Source organism: Neophocaena asiaeorientalis, unplaced genomic scaffold (genome assembly GCF_003031525.2).
Source record: "Neophocaena asiaeorientalis asiaeorientalis breed wild unplaced genomic scaffold, Neophocaena_asiaeorientalis_V1.1 scaffold99, whole genome shotgun sequence".
Taxonomy (NCBI): Eukaryota; Metazoa; Chordata; class Mammalia; order Artiodactyla; family Phocoenidae; genus Neophocaena; species Neophocaena asiaeorientalis.
In genome coordinates this window covers 2,255,752-2,271,386 of record NW_020173022.1, presented here as the reverse complement: position 1 = coordinate 2,271,386, position 15,635 = coordinate 2,255,752, and the positions used below count along the sequence as shown (strand labels likewise).

Below are 15,635 nucleotides of genomic sequence, written 5' to 3'. Positions count from 1 at the left end.
TGTGTTTGTATTTTTTGCAGATGTTTTCCTGTAATTGATATCTAGTCTCATAGCATTTTGGTTGGAAAAGGTACTTGATACAATTTCAGTTTTATTAAATTTACCTAGGCTTGATTTGTGACCCAAGATATGATCTATCCTGGGGAATTTTCCATGAGCACTAGAGAAATATGTGTATTTCTTTTGGTGGGAGCATTTAATCCATTTACATTTAAGGTAATTATCGATATGTATGTTCCTATTCCCATTTTAATTGTTTTGGGTTTGTTATTATAGACCTTTTCCTTCTCTTGTGTTTCTTGCGTCGTCTGCCTCAGTTATTCTGCTATTGATCCCTTCTAGAGTATTTTTAATTTCATTTATTGTTTTCTTCATCGTTGCTTGTTTCATCTTCAGTTGTTTCAGTTCCTTGTTAAATGTTTCTTGCATTTTGTCTATTCTATTTCCAAGATTTTGGATCATCTTTACTGTTATTATTCTGAATTCTTTTTCAGGTAGACTGCCTATTTCCTCTTCATTTGTTAGATCTGATGCATTTTTATCTTGCTCCTTTATCTGCTGTGTGTTTTTCTGTCTTCTCATTTTGCTTATCTTACTGTGTTTGGGGTCTCCTTTTTGCAGGCTGCGTGTTCGAAGTTCCCGTTGTTTTTGGTGTCTGTCCCCAGTGGCCAAGGTTGGTTCAGTGGGTTGTGCAGGCTTCCTGGTGGAGGGGACTAGTGCCTGCGTTCTGGTGGATGAGGCTGGATCTTGTCTTTCTGCTGGGCAGGTCCACGTCTGGTGGTGTGTTATGGGGTGTCTGTGGACTTACTGTGATTTTAGGCAGCCTCTCTGCTAATGGGTGGGGTTGTGTTCCTGTCTTGCTAGTTGTTTGGCATAGGGTGTCCAGCACTGTAGTTTGCTGGTCGTTGAGTGAAGCTGGGTGCTGGTGTTGAGATGGGGGTCTCTGGGACATTTTCACCATTTGATATTACGTGGAGCTGGGAGGTCTCTTGTGGACCAGTGTCCTGAAGTTGGCTCTCCCACCTCAGAGGCACAGCACTGACTCCTGGCTGCAGCACCAAGAGCCTGTCATCCACACGGCTCAGAATAGAAGGGAGAAAAAGTAGAAAGAAAGAAAGGAAGGAAGGAAGGAAGGAAGGGGATAAAGGAAAATAAAATAATGTAAGGTAAAATAAAATAAAGTTATTAAAATAAAACAATTATTAAGAAAAAAAATTTTTTTTTAAAGTAAGAAAAAAAATACGGACGGATTGAACCCTAGGACAAATGGTGGAAGCAAAGCTATACCGACAAAATCTCACACAGAAGCATAGACATACACCCTCACAAAAAGAGGAAAAGGGGAAAAAATCATAAATGTTGCTCTCAAAGTCCACCTCCTCAATTTGGGATGATTCGTTGTGTATTCATGTATTCCACAGATGCAGGGTACATCAAGTTGATTGTAGAGATTTAATCTGCTGCTCCTGAGGCTGCTGGGAGAGATTTCCTTTTCTCTTCTTTGTTCGCACAGCTCCCAGGGTTCAGCTTTGGATTTGGCCCTGCCTCTGCGTGTAGGTCGCCGGAGGGTGTCTGTTCTTCGCTCAGACAGGCCGGGGTTAAAGGAGCCGCTGATTCGGGGGCTCTGGCTCACTCAGGCCGGGGGGAGGGAGGGGCACGCAGTGCGGGGCAAGCCTGCGGTGGCAGAGGCCGGCATGACGTTGCACCAGCCTGAGGCCCCACGTGCGTTCTCCCGGGGAAGTTGTCCCTGGATCCCGGGACCCTGGCAGTGGCTGGCTGCACAGGCTCCCCGTAAGGGAGGTGGGGATAGTGACCTGTGCTCGCACACAGGCTTCTTGGTGGCGGCAGCAGCAGCCTTAGCGTCTCATGCCCGTCTCTGGGTTCTGTGCTGTTAGCCGCGGCTCGCCCCTGTCTCTGGAGCTTCTTTAAGCAACGCCGTTAATCCCCTCTCCTCGTGCACCAGGAAACAAAGAGGGAAGAAAAAGTCTCTTGCGCCTTCGGCAGGTGCAGACTTTTTCCCGGACTCCCTCCCGGCTAGCTGTGGTGCACTAACCCCTTCAGGCTGTGTTCATGCCACCAGTCCTCTTCCTGCGCTCCAACCGAAGCCTCCGAGCCTCAGCTTCTAGACCCGCCTGCCCCGGCGGGTGAGCAGACAAGCCTCTCGGGCTGGTGAGTGCTGGTCGGCACCGATCCTCTGTGCGGAAATCTCCCCGCTTTGCCCTCTGCACCCCTGTTGCTGTGCTCTCCTCCGCGGCTCTGAAGCTCCCCCCCTCTGCCACCCGCAGTCTCTGCCCGCGAAGGGGCTTCTAGTGTGTGGACACGTTTCCTCCTTCACAGCTCCCTCCCACTGGTGCAGGTCCCGTCCCTATTTTTTTGTCTTTGTTTATTCTTTTTTCTTTTGCCCTTCCCAGGTACATGGGGAGTTTCTTGCCTTTTGAGAGGTCTGAGGTCTTCTGCCAGCGTTCAGTAGGTGTTATGTAGGAGTTGTTCCACGTGTAGATGTATTTCTGATGTATCTGTGGGGAGGAAGGTGATCTCCACGTCTTACTCTTCTGCCGTCTTCCCCCTCCGGCCCCTATAACTGGCATTTTTTCCCTTCACCTATCCTTTGGTAGTGTTGGTGTTGTACAGGCTTTGTTCTCTTGTCTACTACTATTATTGCTCTCAGTCTCCTGGTCTGTAATATGAGGTAATAGTTGTAAGTACATCATAGTGTTCTTCTAAGGATTAAGTGAAATTATTTAAGTGCTTGGCATAGTGCCTGGAATATGGTATTTAATAGATGTTATATATTGATATTATTGTTTCATTTTCATGGTGCTTCCCAAATCTATATGTTATACTGCATATATCAATATATAAAAATCATTAATATTCTTGATATATGTGAAATAACCAATTAGAAAATATAATTTTAAAAGATTCCCATTTTTTTTTCCTACTTTTTATTGGAGTATAGTTGCTGTAAAATGTTGTGTTCGTTTCTACTGTAAAGCAAAGTGAATCAGCTATATGTATACATATATCCCCTATGTTTTGGATTTCCTTCCCACTTAAGTCACCACAGAGCATTGAGTAGAGTTCCCTGTGCTATACTAGGTTCTCATTAGTTATCTATTTTATACAGAGTTAAAAGATTTCCATTCAATGGTGAAAAACTATAGGACACCTAAGATGAACCTAACAAAAGATGTGGGAGATCTTTTTCAAGAAAACTATAAATTTTATTTTAGGCACTAAGAAAAGAAATAAATGAACGTATATACATGTTCATGTATGGGAAGATTCAGTATCATAAAGATGTCAGTTCTTTCCAAGTTGATCTATAAGTTCAGTGCAATTCCAGTCAAAATCCTAGCAAAGATTTTCATTGAAACTTAAAAAATAAACTCATGTGAAAGAACCAAAACAGGTCCTGAACCAAGATGGTGGAGTAGGACGTGCTCTCACTCCATCTTGTGAGAACACCAGAATCACAACTAGCTGCTGGACAATCATTGAGAACTGGAACTCACCAAAAAAGATACCCCACATCCAAAGACAAAGGACAAGCCACAGTGAGACAGTAGGAGAGGCACAATCACAGTAAAATCAAATCCAATAACTGCTGGGTGGGTGACTCACAGACTGGAGGACACTTATACCACAGAAGTCCACTCACTGGAGTGAAGGTTCTGAGCCCCATGTCAGGCTTCCCAACCTGGGGCTCTGGCAATGGGAGGAGGAATTCCTAGAGAATCAGACTTTGAAGGTTAGTGGGATTTGATGGCAGGACTTTGACAGGACTGGGGGAAACAGAGACTCCACTCTTGGAGGACATACACACAGTAGTGAGCACGTCGGGACCCAGGGGAAGGAGCAGTGACCCCAGGGGAGACTGAACCAGACCTACCTGCTAGTGTTGGAGGGTCTCCTGCAGAGGCGAGGGGGGGGGGCTGTGGCTCACCGTGGGGACAAGGACACTGGCAGCAGAAGTTCTGAGAAGTACTCCTTGGCATGAGCCCTCCCAGAGTCTGCCATTACCCCCACCGAAGAGCCCAGGTAGGCTCCAGTGTTGGGTTGCCTCAGGCCAAACAACAAACAGGGAGGGAACCCAGCCCCACCCATCAGCAGTTAAGCGGATTAAAGTTTTACTGATCTCTGCCCACCAGAGAAACAGTCAGCTTTACCCACCACCAGTCCCTCCCATCAGGAAACTTGCACAAGCCTGGTATATCTCTCCATCTGTTGATATCATCTTTGATTTCTTTCATGAGTGTCTTATAGTTTTCTGCATAAAGGTACTTTTGTCTCCTTAGGTAGGTTTATTCCTAGGTATTTTATTCTTTTTGTTGCAGTGGTAAATGGGAGTGTTTCCTTAATTAATCTTTTAGATTTTTATTTTTCATCATTAGTGTATAGGAATTCAAGACATTTCTGTGCATTAATTTTGTATCCTGCTACTTTACCAAATTCATTGATTAGCTCTAGCAGTTCTCTGGTGGCATCTTTAGGATTCTCTGTGTATAGTATCATGTCATTTGCAAGCAGTGACAGCTTTACTTCTTCTTTTCCAATTTAGATTACCTTTACTTATTTTTCTTCTCTGATTGCTGTGGCTAAAACTTCCCAAACTATGTGGAATAGTAATGGTGAGAGTGGGCAACCTTGACTTGTTCCTGATCTTAGTGGAAATGCTTTCAGTTTTTCACAATTGAGAACAATGTTGGCTGTGTGTTTGTTATCTATGGCCTTTATTATGTTGAGGTAGTTTCCCTCTATGCCTCCTTTCTGGAGGGCTTTTATCATAAATGGGTGTTGAATTTTGTTGGAAGCTTTATCTGCATCTCTTGAGATGATCATATTTTTCTTCTCCTTCAATTTGTTAGTATGATTTATCACATCGATTGATTTGCATATACTGAAGAACCCTTGCATCCTGGGATAAACCCCAGTTGATCATGGTGTATGATCCTTTTAATGAGCTGTTGGATTCTGTTTGCTAGTATTTTGGGGAGGATTTTTGCATCTGTGTTCATCAGTGATATTGGCCTGTAGTTTTCTTAGTTTGAGACATTTTGTCTGGTTTTGGTATCAGGGAGATGGTGGCCTTGTAGAATGAGTTTGGGAGTGTTCCTCCCTCTGCTATATTTTGCAAGAGTTTGAGAAGGATAGGTTTTAGTTCTTCTCTAAATGTTTGATAGAATTCGCCTGTGAGGCCATCTGGTCCTGGGCTTTAGTTTGTTGGAAGATTTTTAATCACAGTCTCAATTTCAGTGCTTGTGATTGTTTTGTTTATATTTTCTATTTCTTTCTGGGTCAGTCTCAGAAGGTTGTGCTTTTATAAGATTTCTATTTCTTCCAGGTTTTCCATTTTATTGGCATAGATTTGCTTGTAGTAGTCTCTCATGATCCTTTGTATTTCTGCAGTGTCAGTTGTTACTTCTCCTTTTTCATTTCTAATTCTATTGATTTGTATCTTCTCCCTTTTTTTCTTGATGAGTCTGGCTAATGGTTTATCAATTCTGTTTATCTTCTCAAAGAACCAGCTTTTAGTTTTATTGATCTTTGCTATTGTTTCCTTCATTTCTTTTTCATTTATTTCTGTGTGACCTTTATGATTTCTTTCCTTCTGTTGTCTTTGGGTTTTTCTTGTTCTTCTTTCTCTAATTGCTTTAGGTGTAAAGTGAGGTTGTTTATTTGAGATGTTTCTTGTTTCTTGAGGTAGGATTATATTGTTATAAACTTCCATCTTAGAACTGCTTTTGCTGCATCCCATAGGTTTTGGGTCATTGTGTTTTCATTGTCATTTGTTTCTAGGTTTTTTTTTTGTTTGTTTGTTTTTGTGGTACACGAGCCTCTCACCTTTGTGGCCTCTCCCGTTGCGGAGCGCAGGCTCAGCAGCCATGGCTCACGGGCCTAGCCACTCTGCGGCATGTGGGATCTTCCCGGACTGGGGCACGAACCCGTGTCCCCTGCGTCAGCAGGCGGACTCTCAACCACTGCACCACCAGGGAAGCCCTCTAGGTATTTTTTGATTTTCTCTTTGATTTCTTCAGTGATCTCTTGGTTATCAAGTATGACTGTGCTCAATTCTTTTCATTCTTTTTTCTTTATTCTGCTCTGTGGTAGTTATTTCCCATATTTTATCTTCTAGGTCACTTATCCGTTCTTCTGCCTCAGTTATTCTGCTATTGCTTCCTTCTACAGAATTTTTAATTTCATTTATTGTGTTGTTCATCATTGTTTGTTTGCTCTTTAGTTCTTCTAGGTCCTTGTTAAACGTTTATTGTATTTTCCCCATTCTATTTCCAAGTTTTAGATCATCTTTTTTTTATCATTAGTCTGAATTCTTTTTCTGGTAGACTGCCTATTTCCTATTTGTTTGGTCTGCTGGGTTTTTACTTTGCTCCTTCATCTGCTGTGTGTTTCTGTGTCTTCTCATTTTGCTTATCTTACTGTGTTTGGGGGTCTCCTTTTCTCAGGCTGCAGGTTTGAAGTTCTTGTTGTTTTTGGTGTCTTTCCCCATTGGCTAGGGTTAGTTTAGTGGGTTGTGTAGGTTTCCTGGTGGAGGGGACTAGTGCCTGTGTTCCGGTGTATGAGGCTGGATTTTGTCTCTCTAGTAGGCAGGACCACATCTGGTGGTGTGTTTTCAGGTGTCTGTGACCTTATTATGATTTTAGCCAGCCTCTCTGCTAATGGGTTGTGTTCTCTGTTGTGTTCCTGTCTTGCTAGTTGTTTGGCATAGGGTATCCAGCCCTGTAGCTTGCTGGTCGTTGAGTGGTGCTGGGTCTTAGTGTTGAGATGGAGGTCTCTGGGAGAGCTTTTGCCATTTGATATTATGTGGAGCCGGCAGGTCTCTGGTGGATCAATGTCCTGAACTCGGCTTTCCCACCTCAGAGGCACAGGCCTGACACCTGGCCGGAGCATTAAGACCCTGTCAGCCACATGGCTCAGAAGAAAAGGGAGAAAAACAGAAAGAAAGAAAGAAAAATAATAATAAAATAAAATAGTTATTAAAATAAGAAATAATTATGAAAAAAATAATTAGTAAGAATTTAAAAAATTAAGTAATTTAAAAAGAAAGCAAAAAGGGCTTCCCTGGTGGCACAGTGGTTGAGAGTCCGTCTGCCGATGCAGGGGACATGGGTTCGTGCCCCGAGCCGGGAAGATCCCACTTGCCACGGAGCACCTGGGCCCATGAACCATGGCCGCTGAGCCTGCGTGTCCGGGGCCTGTGCTCTGCAACGGGAGAGGCCACAGCAGTGAGAGGCCTGCGTACTGCAAAGAAAAGAAAAAAAGAAAGCAAAAAAAAAAAAAAAAGAGCAGAGCACCCAAAGCAAAAAAGAAATCCACCAATGATAACAAGCACTAAAAATTATACTAAAAAAAAAGGACAGACAGAACCCTAGGACAAATGGTAAATGCAAAGCTATACAGACATAATCACACAAAGAAGCATATACATGTACACTCACAAAAAGAGAAAAAGGAAAAATGTATATATATCTATATATTAAAAAAAAAATCACAGGAAGAGAGCAACCAAATCAATAAACAAATCTACCAATGGTAATAAACTGTAAATACTAAACTAAGATAAGCAGAAAATCAGAAACAAATTAGATGCAGAAAGCAAACCCCATGTTCTACATGTAGGTGTATTTCTAATGTACGTGTGGGTAGGACGGTGATCTCCACGTCTTACTCCTCCGCCATCTTGAAGGTCTCCCCTCTAGCATAGCTTTTTATGTCTGAAAGAAAGGTGATAGAAAAAGTTCAGGACTTTGGAGTCAGTATGACCTGGATTTGAATCATCACTTTGCCACTTGCTAACTTGCAAGGGCTTGTTTCTTAATCTTTCGGAGTATCTGTGTCCATATAAATTCTACATATGTTAAATAAAATGTTTCTGAATTTCAGTCATTCTAAACTATTTATTGAGAAGCTACTGTGAAAAACGCAAAGTCCTGACTCATGGAGCTTATAGCTTTTCTGATGGGGGGCATATCAGATAGTAAATAAATAGACCTATAACTCTGATGTCTATTAGTAATTGCTCTGAAGAAAATACAGCAGGGGAAGGATATAGAAAAAGACCAGGATTGTGTGTGGAGTAGAGGTGTTGAATGTTATTAAATATAGCATATAGAAAGTCTGTATAATATCTGTTTGAGGAGCGATCAGAAGGAAGTGAGGGAGAAATCCAAGCAAATGTCTAGGGGAAAGAGTGTTCCAGCAAGTAAGGGAACAATACATGGAAAAACTCTGAGGTGAGAGCGTATTTGCTATGTTCAAGGAACATAGGAGGTGAGGCCAGTGATGCTGGGGCAGAGATGTGTTTCATGGAAATAGCTGGAGATTAGGTCAGATATAGCCAGGGCCCAGGTCACATAAGGCCTTTTAGGATATCTAGGACTTTGAAATTCATTCTGAATGAGATAGGAGGTCGTGGAGGGTTCTGTGCAGAGGAGTGACATGATCTGTTTTTATTAGTTTCATTCTGACTGCTGTGTTAATAATAGACCAGGCAGGGTAGGGGTACTTGTGGGAAAAGTTGGACTGGGAGATCAGTTAGGAGGTTAGTGCAGGTATTAAAGGGATAGATGGTGGTGGCATGTCACATGGACCAGGGTGACAGATGTGGAGGTAGGTGGTTGGATTCTGGTTATATTTGAAAGGATTTCCTGATAGATTGGACAGGTAGAGAGGAATCAAGAATCACTGTGTTCTTTGTTTTTGTTATTTATTTTTGGCTTGTGCAATTGAAGGGTAAGGAAAAGGGTGAGATTGAACAGATTTATGGGAGACAGTGGAAATTCGAAGTCTGTTTTGGATGTTTTAAATATGAAATGTCTGTAAGTGGTAGATATGGATGTGGAGTTTAGGGAGGAGGTTGGGCTAGAGATTAAAATGTAGGAGACATCAGAATACAGGTAGCATTTAAAGCCATGGGACTTGAGGGCCTCAACAAGAGAGTGACAATAGGTAGAATAGTGACAATAGATAGTACTAGACCCCTCTCTAGTACTTAGGGGTCTGCCCAAGGGGAGAAAATCATCAAAGGAGACTGAAAAGGAGCAGTGGGAAGAAAACCAGGTGATGAAAGCATTCCAGGATGTAGGGATCAATTGTGTCAAATGCTGTTGGGTCAGGTAAGGTGAGGTCTGAGAATTAACCAGGGTACTTGGCAACGTGGAGGTGATTAGGGATTTTCATGAATAGCCTTTGTGGAATGAAAGCCTAATTAGTTGTAAGTTTAAGAGGAAATGGAAGAGAAGTAAAGACAGAATAAAGACATCTCTTTTGAGGAGTTTTGTTGCAAAGGAAGCAGAGAAAGGGGAACTGTAGACGGGACATGCCCTTTCCAGTTTGCAACCCTCTACCCTGCCGTCTTGTCACACCAGGTTTACTTCATTCACTCATTGATTACCTACCAGGACCCTGTAGGTATCTGAGTTTTCACCTGTACCTTACACGTTCTCTGAGAACATGTAATCAAAGCATCTGGTACAGGACTACAAGCGGTAGTTGCTGTTACTGATCAAGAAGAGTAATAAGCAAAGGCAGCAATACGATAGAAAGATACTTGTCTAAGGAATGGAACATTTTAATTCTAAAGTGTCATTAACCCCAGAATCACTCAAATATATACACTACTATTTGAACCTTTCCTCATCTTCCCGAGATCGTTTTTTTTTTTTTTTTTTAATGAACACCAGTGTGGTACACTAACACATCCTACGATCTTTCAATTTTTAAATTCAGTGAAAAGTGAGTATTTACTTTGAGCTATTTGTTTTAGATGCTAAAGGACCTACACGGCTATGCAAGTTAGTTCTTTTCTTCAAATTTATAATTCATGGGGGGCAATTACCAAAATAACCACAACTTTGAGAGAGTACAGTGTACTGATTGGGGTGCATCAAAAGGGGCTCCTGGGGGAGATAATATTTAAAGTGACACTTTACACGTTGGTATGGTTCTTTGGAACAGAAGGCTTTGTAGGGAATAGAAATAATACTAGTAAAAGCTTAGAAGCAGGAAAGCATATGTCTAAATAGTTTACTGATTAGTGTGGCCATCTTTGTGGCTAGTTCAAATTGCTGGGTGGTTATTTTAATAAACTATGTGCAAAGCAAATAGCACAGCCTGAATCTGGTTATAAAATAAGGTTCATGTGATTTGACTTTAGCACTATATGTAGTTAATTAGTTTTAACTGTAGCTCTGATTCTTGAATACTAATCTGTTTCTATAAAGATTTCCTAATTTTTAATTGAATTTTACATATTTTAATGAAAAGTTTAAAATTGGACCTGTGTCTCATAAACTGATGCTTTGGGTAAAATAAGAACTTTGTATTGATTACTTCCAATATTCAAAATATGTTAAGACCTTCTCAGCTTTAATCCTGAGACAGAATGATACATACTGTCATTGCTTTAATACTTCTTTATATGTTCTTTTAAGACTTAAAACAAGGTTCAGTTAGTCTTTGTAAAAAGCATTTTTAGAAAATTTGAAGAAAAGAATTTATGTTGTGAAACTTTAAAAGTAATTGCATAGTTCTCCTCTCACGTAAATATTCTAGGAGTTTGAGAAGAGATTGTAATGGAGCAGGACCCTCTGGGGCCTTCCTGAGGCAGACACTTCCCCCATATCCTCTGCTTTAGCTCCTCTCTGAAGTACCTGGCTAATAGTATTCTGTGCACATTTCCTGAGTTGTTTTACAGATTTGTAACAAGATTACATGTGCCAAAGTCATTTCTTTCTGTCTTTAGGAAATGGAGTTATTTTTTCCTTCGAGTGGAGTTTGTGGGCCAGCAAACACTGCTAAATTTACCAGCTGTACTACTTGTTGCATTGTTAAGCCCCATGCCATCAGCGAAGGTAAGTGCTGTGTTGAATACAATATAGCCAATACATTTTGCTAATAGGAGCTTATTTTGTTAATGTTTGTTTTTTCTTGATATATTTTATATATAGAAATTAAAGTATAATTTTAATATTTTCATTCATTTTTTTTGAAGGCACATGAATAAAGGTGACATAATATGAGGGCAAAATCTGTCTGAATCTGTATCTTTCTCTTTGTATCTGAGCATTTCTAAAAGGTGTTCCTTGGGTTGCTGATTATGGTCATGCTCGTCCTGTTACTGGTCTTGATTCCTTGACTTACTCTGCCTCCTCTCCTCCCGACCACATGACTGTGATTTCACTTAATTCACTTAAACAGCACTCCTAATCTAGAGCAATATCTACCATATCTGCAGTATGCCCTTTCTGAGAAAGCTATAGAAACTTCTTTTGGTTCTCTGTATCTGAAACAAAGTTCTTTGACTGGTGTGTGTGTGTGAGAGAGAGAGAGAGAGAGAGAGTTTGTACATTTTTTCTTCATTTTCCTTCATCTGTTTGTTTTAGTCTGCTCAATGTATTTTTGTCAGCCATCCCAAATCCTTTTGGAAATGAGATGGGGTATAATTTAAAAGATCATCCTTAAAAAACTAGAATATACTAAATAATAGATGAATGAATGGATTTTTAAAAATTTCATTTTCTAAATATTATATGAGTTTAAATAATTTTTAGTCTTTAAAGATTAAAACTATATTTCATATACCCATATTTGATATGTAACAGTAGAGGCATATGAGTTAAAGTATAAGAAATTTTTGTTAAATCTAATCAGATGGCAGAATACTTTATTTAAACTTTGACATTTCAGGGCATTTTTTCCTTGTTTCTTTTTAAACCTCAATTTTAGGGATGCTTTAAAACCATTCTGAAATGTGTAGTTAACCCAATTCAGCTTAAACTGTGGTTACAATTAAATATAGTTTGAAGTTTCATGTTGAATTTATTATTAGCTTTACTTGGCCCCCTTTCAATTGCTGGTTTATGTTTCTTTTTCTATAATCTGATTTCCTGGTATATTTAATTTCACCTGTGGTCTAGAAGAAGAGATTTTTTAAAAAGGAGTTATGAAGAGAGCAGCTGAAATGGAACAGGGAGTGTTACCTTCTGTTGATTGTCCACTCCCCCAAGGAAGGCCTGAATGGCTTGTTGATTAAGCAAGACTGAGTTTACTGCCTACTGCAGTAAGGAGATCACACCTGGATGGAGTCTTAGTGGACTTCACAATGGAGGGGTCACGGGCAGATATTGTAGAATTTCAGGTGTGACCTTGAGATATGTAAGGTGGGTCTGTCAATGCGGTGATATGATTGAAGTGGGGCAACATTTATGATATAATAGTTTAGAATTAGTAGAAACAGTGAGGCAAGGATTTTAACCAAGTCTTAAAAGTATTTTGTTTGATGAGTGAGTTATTTGCCCAGTTGAGGGAATATTGTGAACTGTTTGAATAGACTATTGTTGAGATAAATGGACTTTTGGGAGGTTCCTGAAGTGAACAATGAAGTTATTTAATGATTTACAGCTTTATCTTTGTGGGTAATAATTTCTTGGCACAAATGATAATGTCATGTGGATGTAGGCGGCCTTAATTCTTAGTCCTTTAGTTAATTTACATGGATGCGGTGATTCACTTCTGACTTCTAAGAGAGCTAGAAAAAAAGAGCTTAGTTTGTGGAATAGATGGTGGAACAAAATAATAGGATATACTAGGATATTTGCAGTCTTTTTACATATGTAGATTGAAATATATTTTGTCATTTGGGGACTCAGGTTTTAAAAGGGAAGAAAAACAAGGTGAATTTTTCTGTTTTTTTCCGAACTTAAAAATTATGCAGTGTGTTTGTTTTTGACGTCCTTAGTATTATTTATATGTAGTTAGTTTAATTCCACTGATGAAATGAATTATTTTTACTCTGAAATCAGGCTGTGTAGGTTTGTATTCTGGCTCCGCTACTTACTAGCCATGAGGTAATTGGATAAATTACTTAACCTCTTTGTACCATGTTTCCTCATCTATAAGATGAGAATAATAGTATACCTTCTTCACAAGGTAATTGTAAGGTTTAAATGCACTTAATGTAATGGTTAGATAACTAAATGATTAAATGTAGAGATTAATGTCCTAAGCAGTGCCCAGCACTTACTTAAGTGCTACATAAGTGTTAGACATTATTACTATTATGATTACTGCTCTATTACTACTACCACTACTACTACCAATATCATTATCTTTTAATTTTTAACTAAAGGTGAATGACTCCTTAGAAACAAAGCAATAGTTTAAAATACCAACAAAATCCATCATCCATCATCCACAGAAAGAAAGAAAATCCCTGTTAGTGTGTAAGGAACAAAATATTTTATTTTTCTTAAAGTCTGGGTCTAACTTAAGCCCATGAAGTAGGATCATTGCTTCCATCTAGTCGATTCAGCAGCTATCAGCAATTACATATTCTGATCATCCATTACGGTTGGCACTGGGCAGGAGGTGGTAGCCAAATCTGGGAGAGCTGCTTTTGCACTTGTAATGGCCAAAAAAATTAGCCTTTTGAAGTATTAGAACCCTGAAGTTTTGTTGGAAATTTTCCTTTCTTATAACAGATTTCTGCATTAAACGATTTTACTGCATTGTATGATTTTAGTTTCCTCCTCAGTAAAATGAGTCACGATGGTTTAAAAAGTTTCCTCTCAGCCTTTAAACCATAGATATTCTATTATTCTGTGGAACTGTATTGAAAATTCTTATAAAAGAAAGTTATATTCTGTATCTCAACGTTGTGTTTTGGCTGTAACATTTCTATTTTCACGGAGGCTATTTCAAAGCAATTTTAGATGTTTAAAAGATATATAGAGACAGTTTGGACGTTGTCTGTTTACATTTAACTAAATAGGAAGCAAATTACTTATTAGAATGTTAGCCAGTTTGTAAATTTAATGCCAGAATGGTCTCTGATACACTAACTGAAACAGGACTAGATCTTCAGCAAGATCATATTTATCAAGTTCCTCACTTTTAAAAATTGAGCTATTCTTACTCAGAACCTCTTTCAGAGTGTTAATTTCCACCCTGAATGGTAGTTTTGGTGCTGGGTAGGCCAAGAGCCCTAGAAGAGACAGTCCACCTTGTGGAGCCCCGCTGAATTTGGGTGGATTGAATTGGTTAAGTTCCCAGCTTTTTTGTATTGGATTTCCTTCAAGTAATTCAGCTTCTGGGATACAATGGAAGAGCTGTGACATTTTTTGGTGTAGAGAGATTGGATTTACATATGATTTGACTTACATGTAGAATCTAAAAAACAAATAAACAAAAGAGAAACAGACTCATAGATTCAGAGAACAAACTGGTGGTTGCCAGAGGGGAGGGGCATAGGGGTATGGGCAAAATAGGTGAAGGGGATTAAAAGGTACAAATTTATAGCTATAAAATAAATAAGTCAGGAGGTTGTAATGTACATGTAGGGAATATAGTCAGTAATACTGTAACAGCTTTGTATGGTGTCGGATGATAACTGGTTTTATTGTGGTGATTATTTCATAAGGTCGAATTGCTGTACACCTGAAACTAATATAGATTGTATGTTAATTATAAATAAAGAGATTGGATTTAACATTGTAAATCTAACTCAATTTCAGTAAAAATTCTTGGAGTGGCCCAGTTTTGCTTAGAATGTCACAGTTTTGGAGTTTTGTGATTGTTTTATTCTATCTGAAGGAGTTGAAGCTAATTTATAACAGATGCACCAAGTACATCGAACTACATATAAGACCCTGATTTTTTATGGAACTTAGCATGCATTTTGAAATGCAAAATTATAGGCAGTAAAAATATCTAATGAATTTGCAAGTTGTGGGAACTTTAAATGAAATCACTAATTTATTGACTTAAAAGGAATCTCAAGAGTTCTGTTAGTTCTACAAAAGAATCCCAATCTTCAGGAAAGATTACATTTAATGGTCCTAACGAAGTAGTTGCGCATTATGCTACTGAAAAAATTTTTTAGAAATAATGAAAGTTTACCTGTTAATATGTTCCAACGTCCAATAACCCTTAGATGAAAATGAGAGTCCCTAGGATTGTCAGTTTTAATGACTTGACTGAGGGCAGAGTGGAAGAAGGTCTCAAATCTTGTTAATGAGACTGTTAGAAAGTACTTTTCTTAAGTATAGAACAACAATAAAAAATTTTATTACTAATTGCAGTTCTTATTTATGGAGTGATAAGTACTTTACATGAATTATTTAATTCTTAAAACTGTAAAGGTAGGTACTGTTTGAAACATATGCCACAGAGGAGGAAACCTAGGCAGTGAGATGTTAAGTAACTTGCTCAAAGTCACACAGCTCTTAAGTGGTGCAGTTGAGATTTGCACCAAGTTTGTCTGCGTTTATACCATTCTTCATTCATACATTATCACTTAGACCCTATAAATCCCCATCATCAAATTTGATTATTAACCCCATTTTACAGATGTGGAATCTAAGAATTAGAAGGGATAGGTAACATCTTGAAATCCAGGGCTATTTGATTCTACAGCTGGAATTATTTGTGCCATTCCATGAATATTGAGGTCAATTGATTGTGGAAAGATGTTCTTGATAGGTATGAAGGGTGATTTTAATACCTTAAAAAATCTTAACATACTTATGGTTTAAGATGGGACCTGGAGAAATGACTGCTCTTCTGGACAAGGTAACGGCAGTTAAGAGATGAATAACAAATTATTGAGAATTGTAAAT

At 39.0% G+C, this 15,635-nt stretch overlaps 1 protein-coding gene across 5 annotated transcripts in view; it reads left to right on the top strand.

Moving 5' to 3' along the window:
• NME7 (NME/NM23 family member 7) overlaps nt 1-15,635 on the top strand; it is a 256,903-nt gene that overhangs the window by 65,261 nt on the left and 176,007 nt on the right. For all 5 annotated transcript variants that reach the window (XM_024742411.1, XM_024742413.1, XM_024742410.1 and 2 more), the window contains one exon: nt 10,763-10,871. In XM_024742411.1, the coding sequence (XP_024598179.1) occupies nt 10,763-10,871 (109 nt within the window). The remainder of the gene's footprint in view (nt 1-10,762; nt 10,872-15,635) is intronic.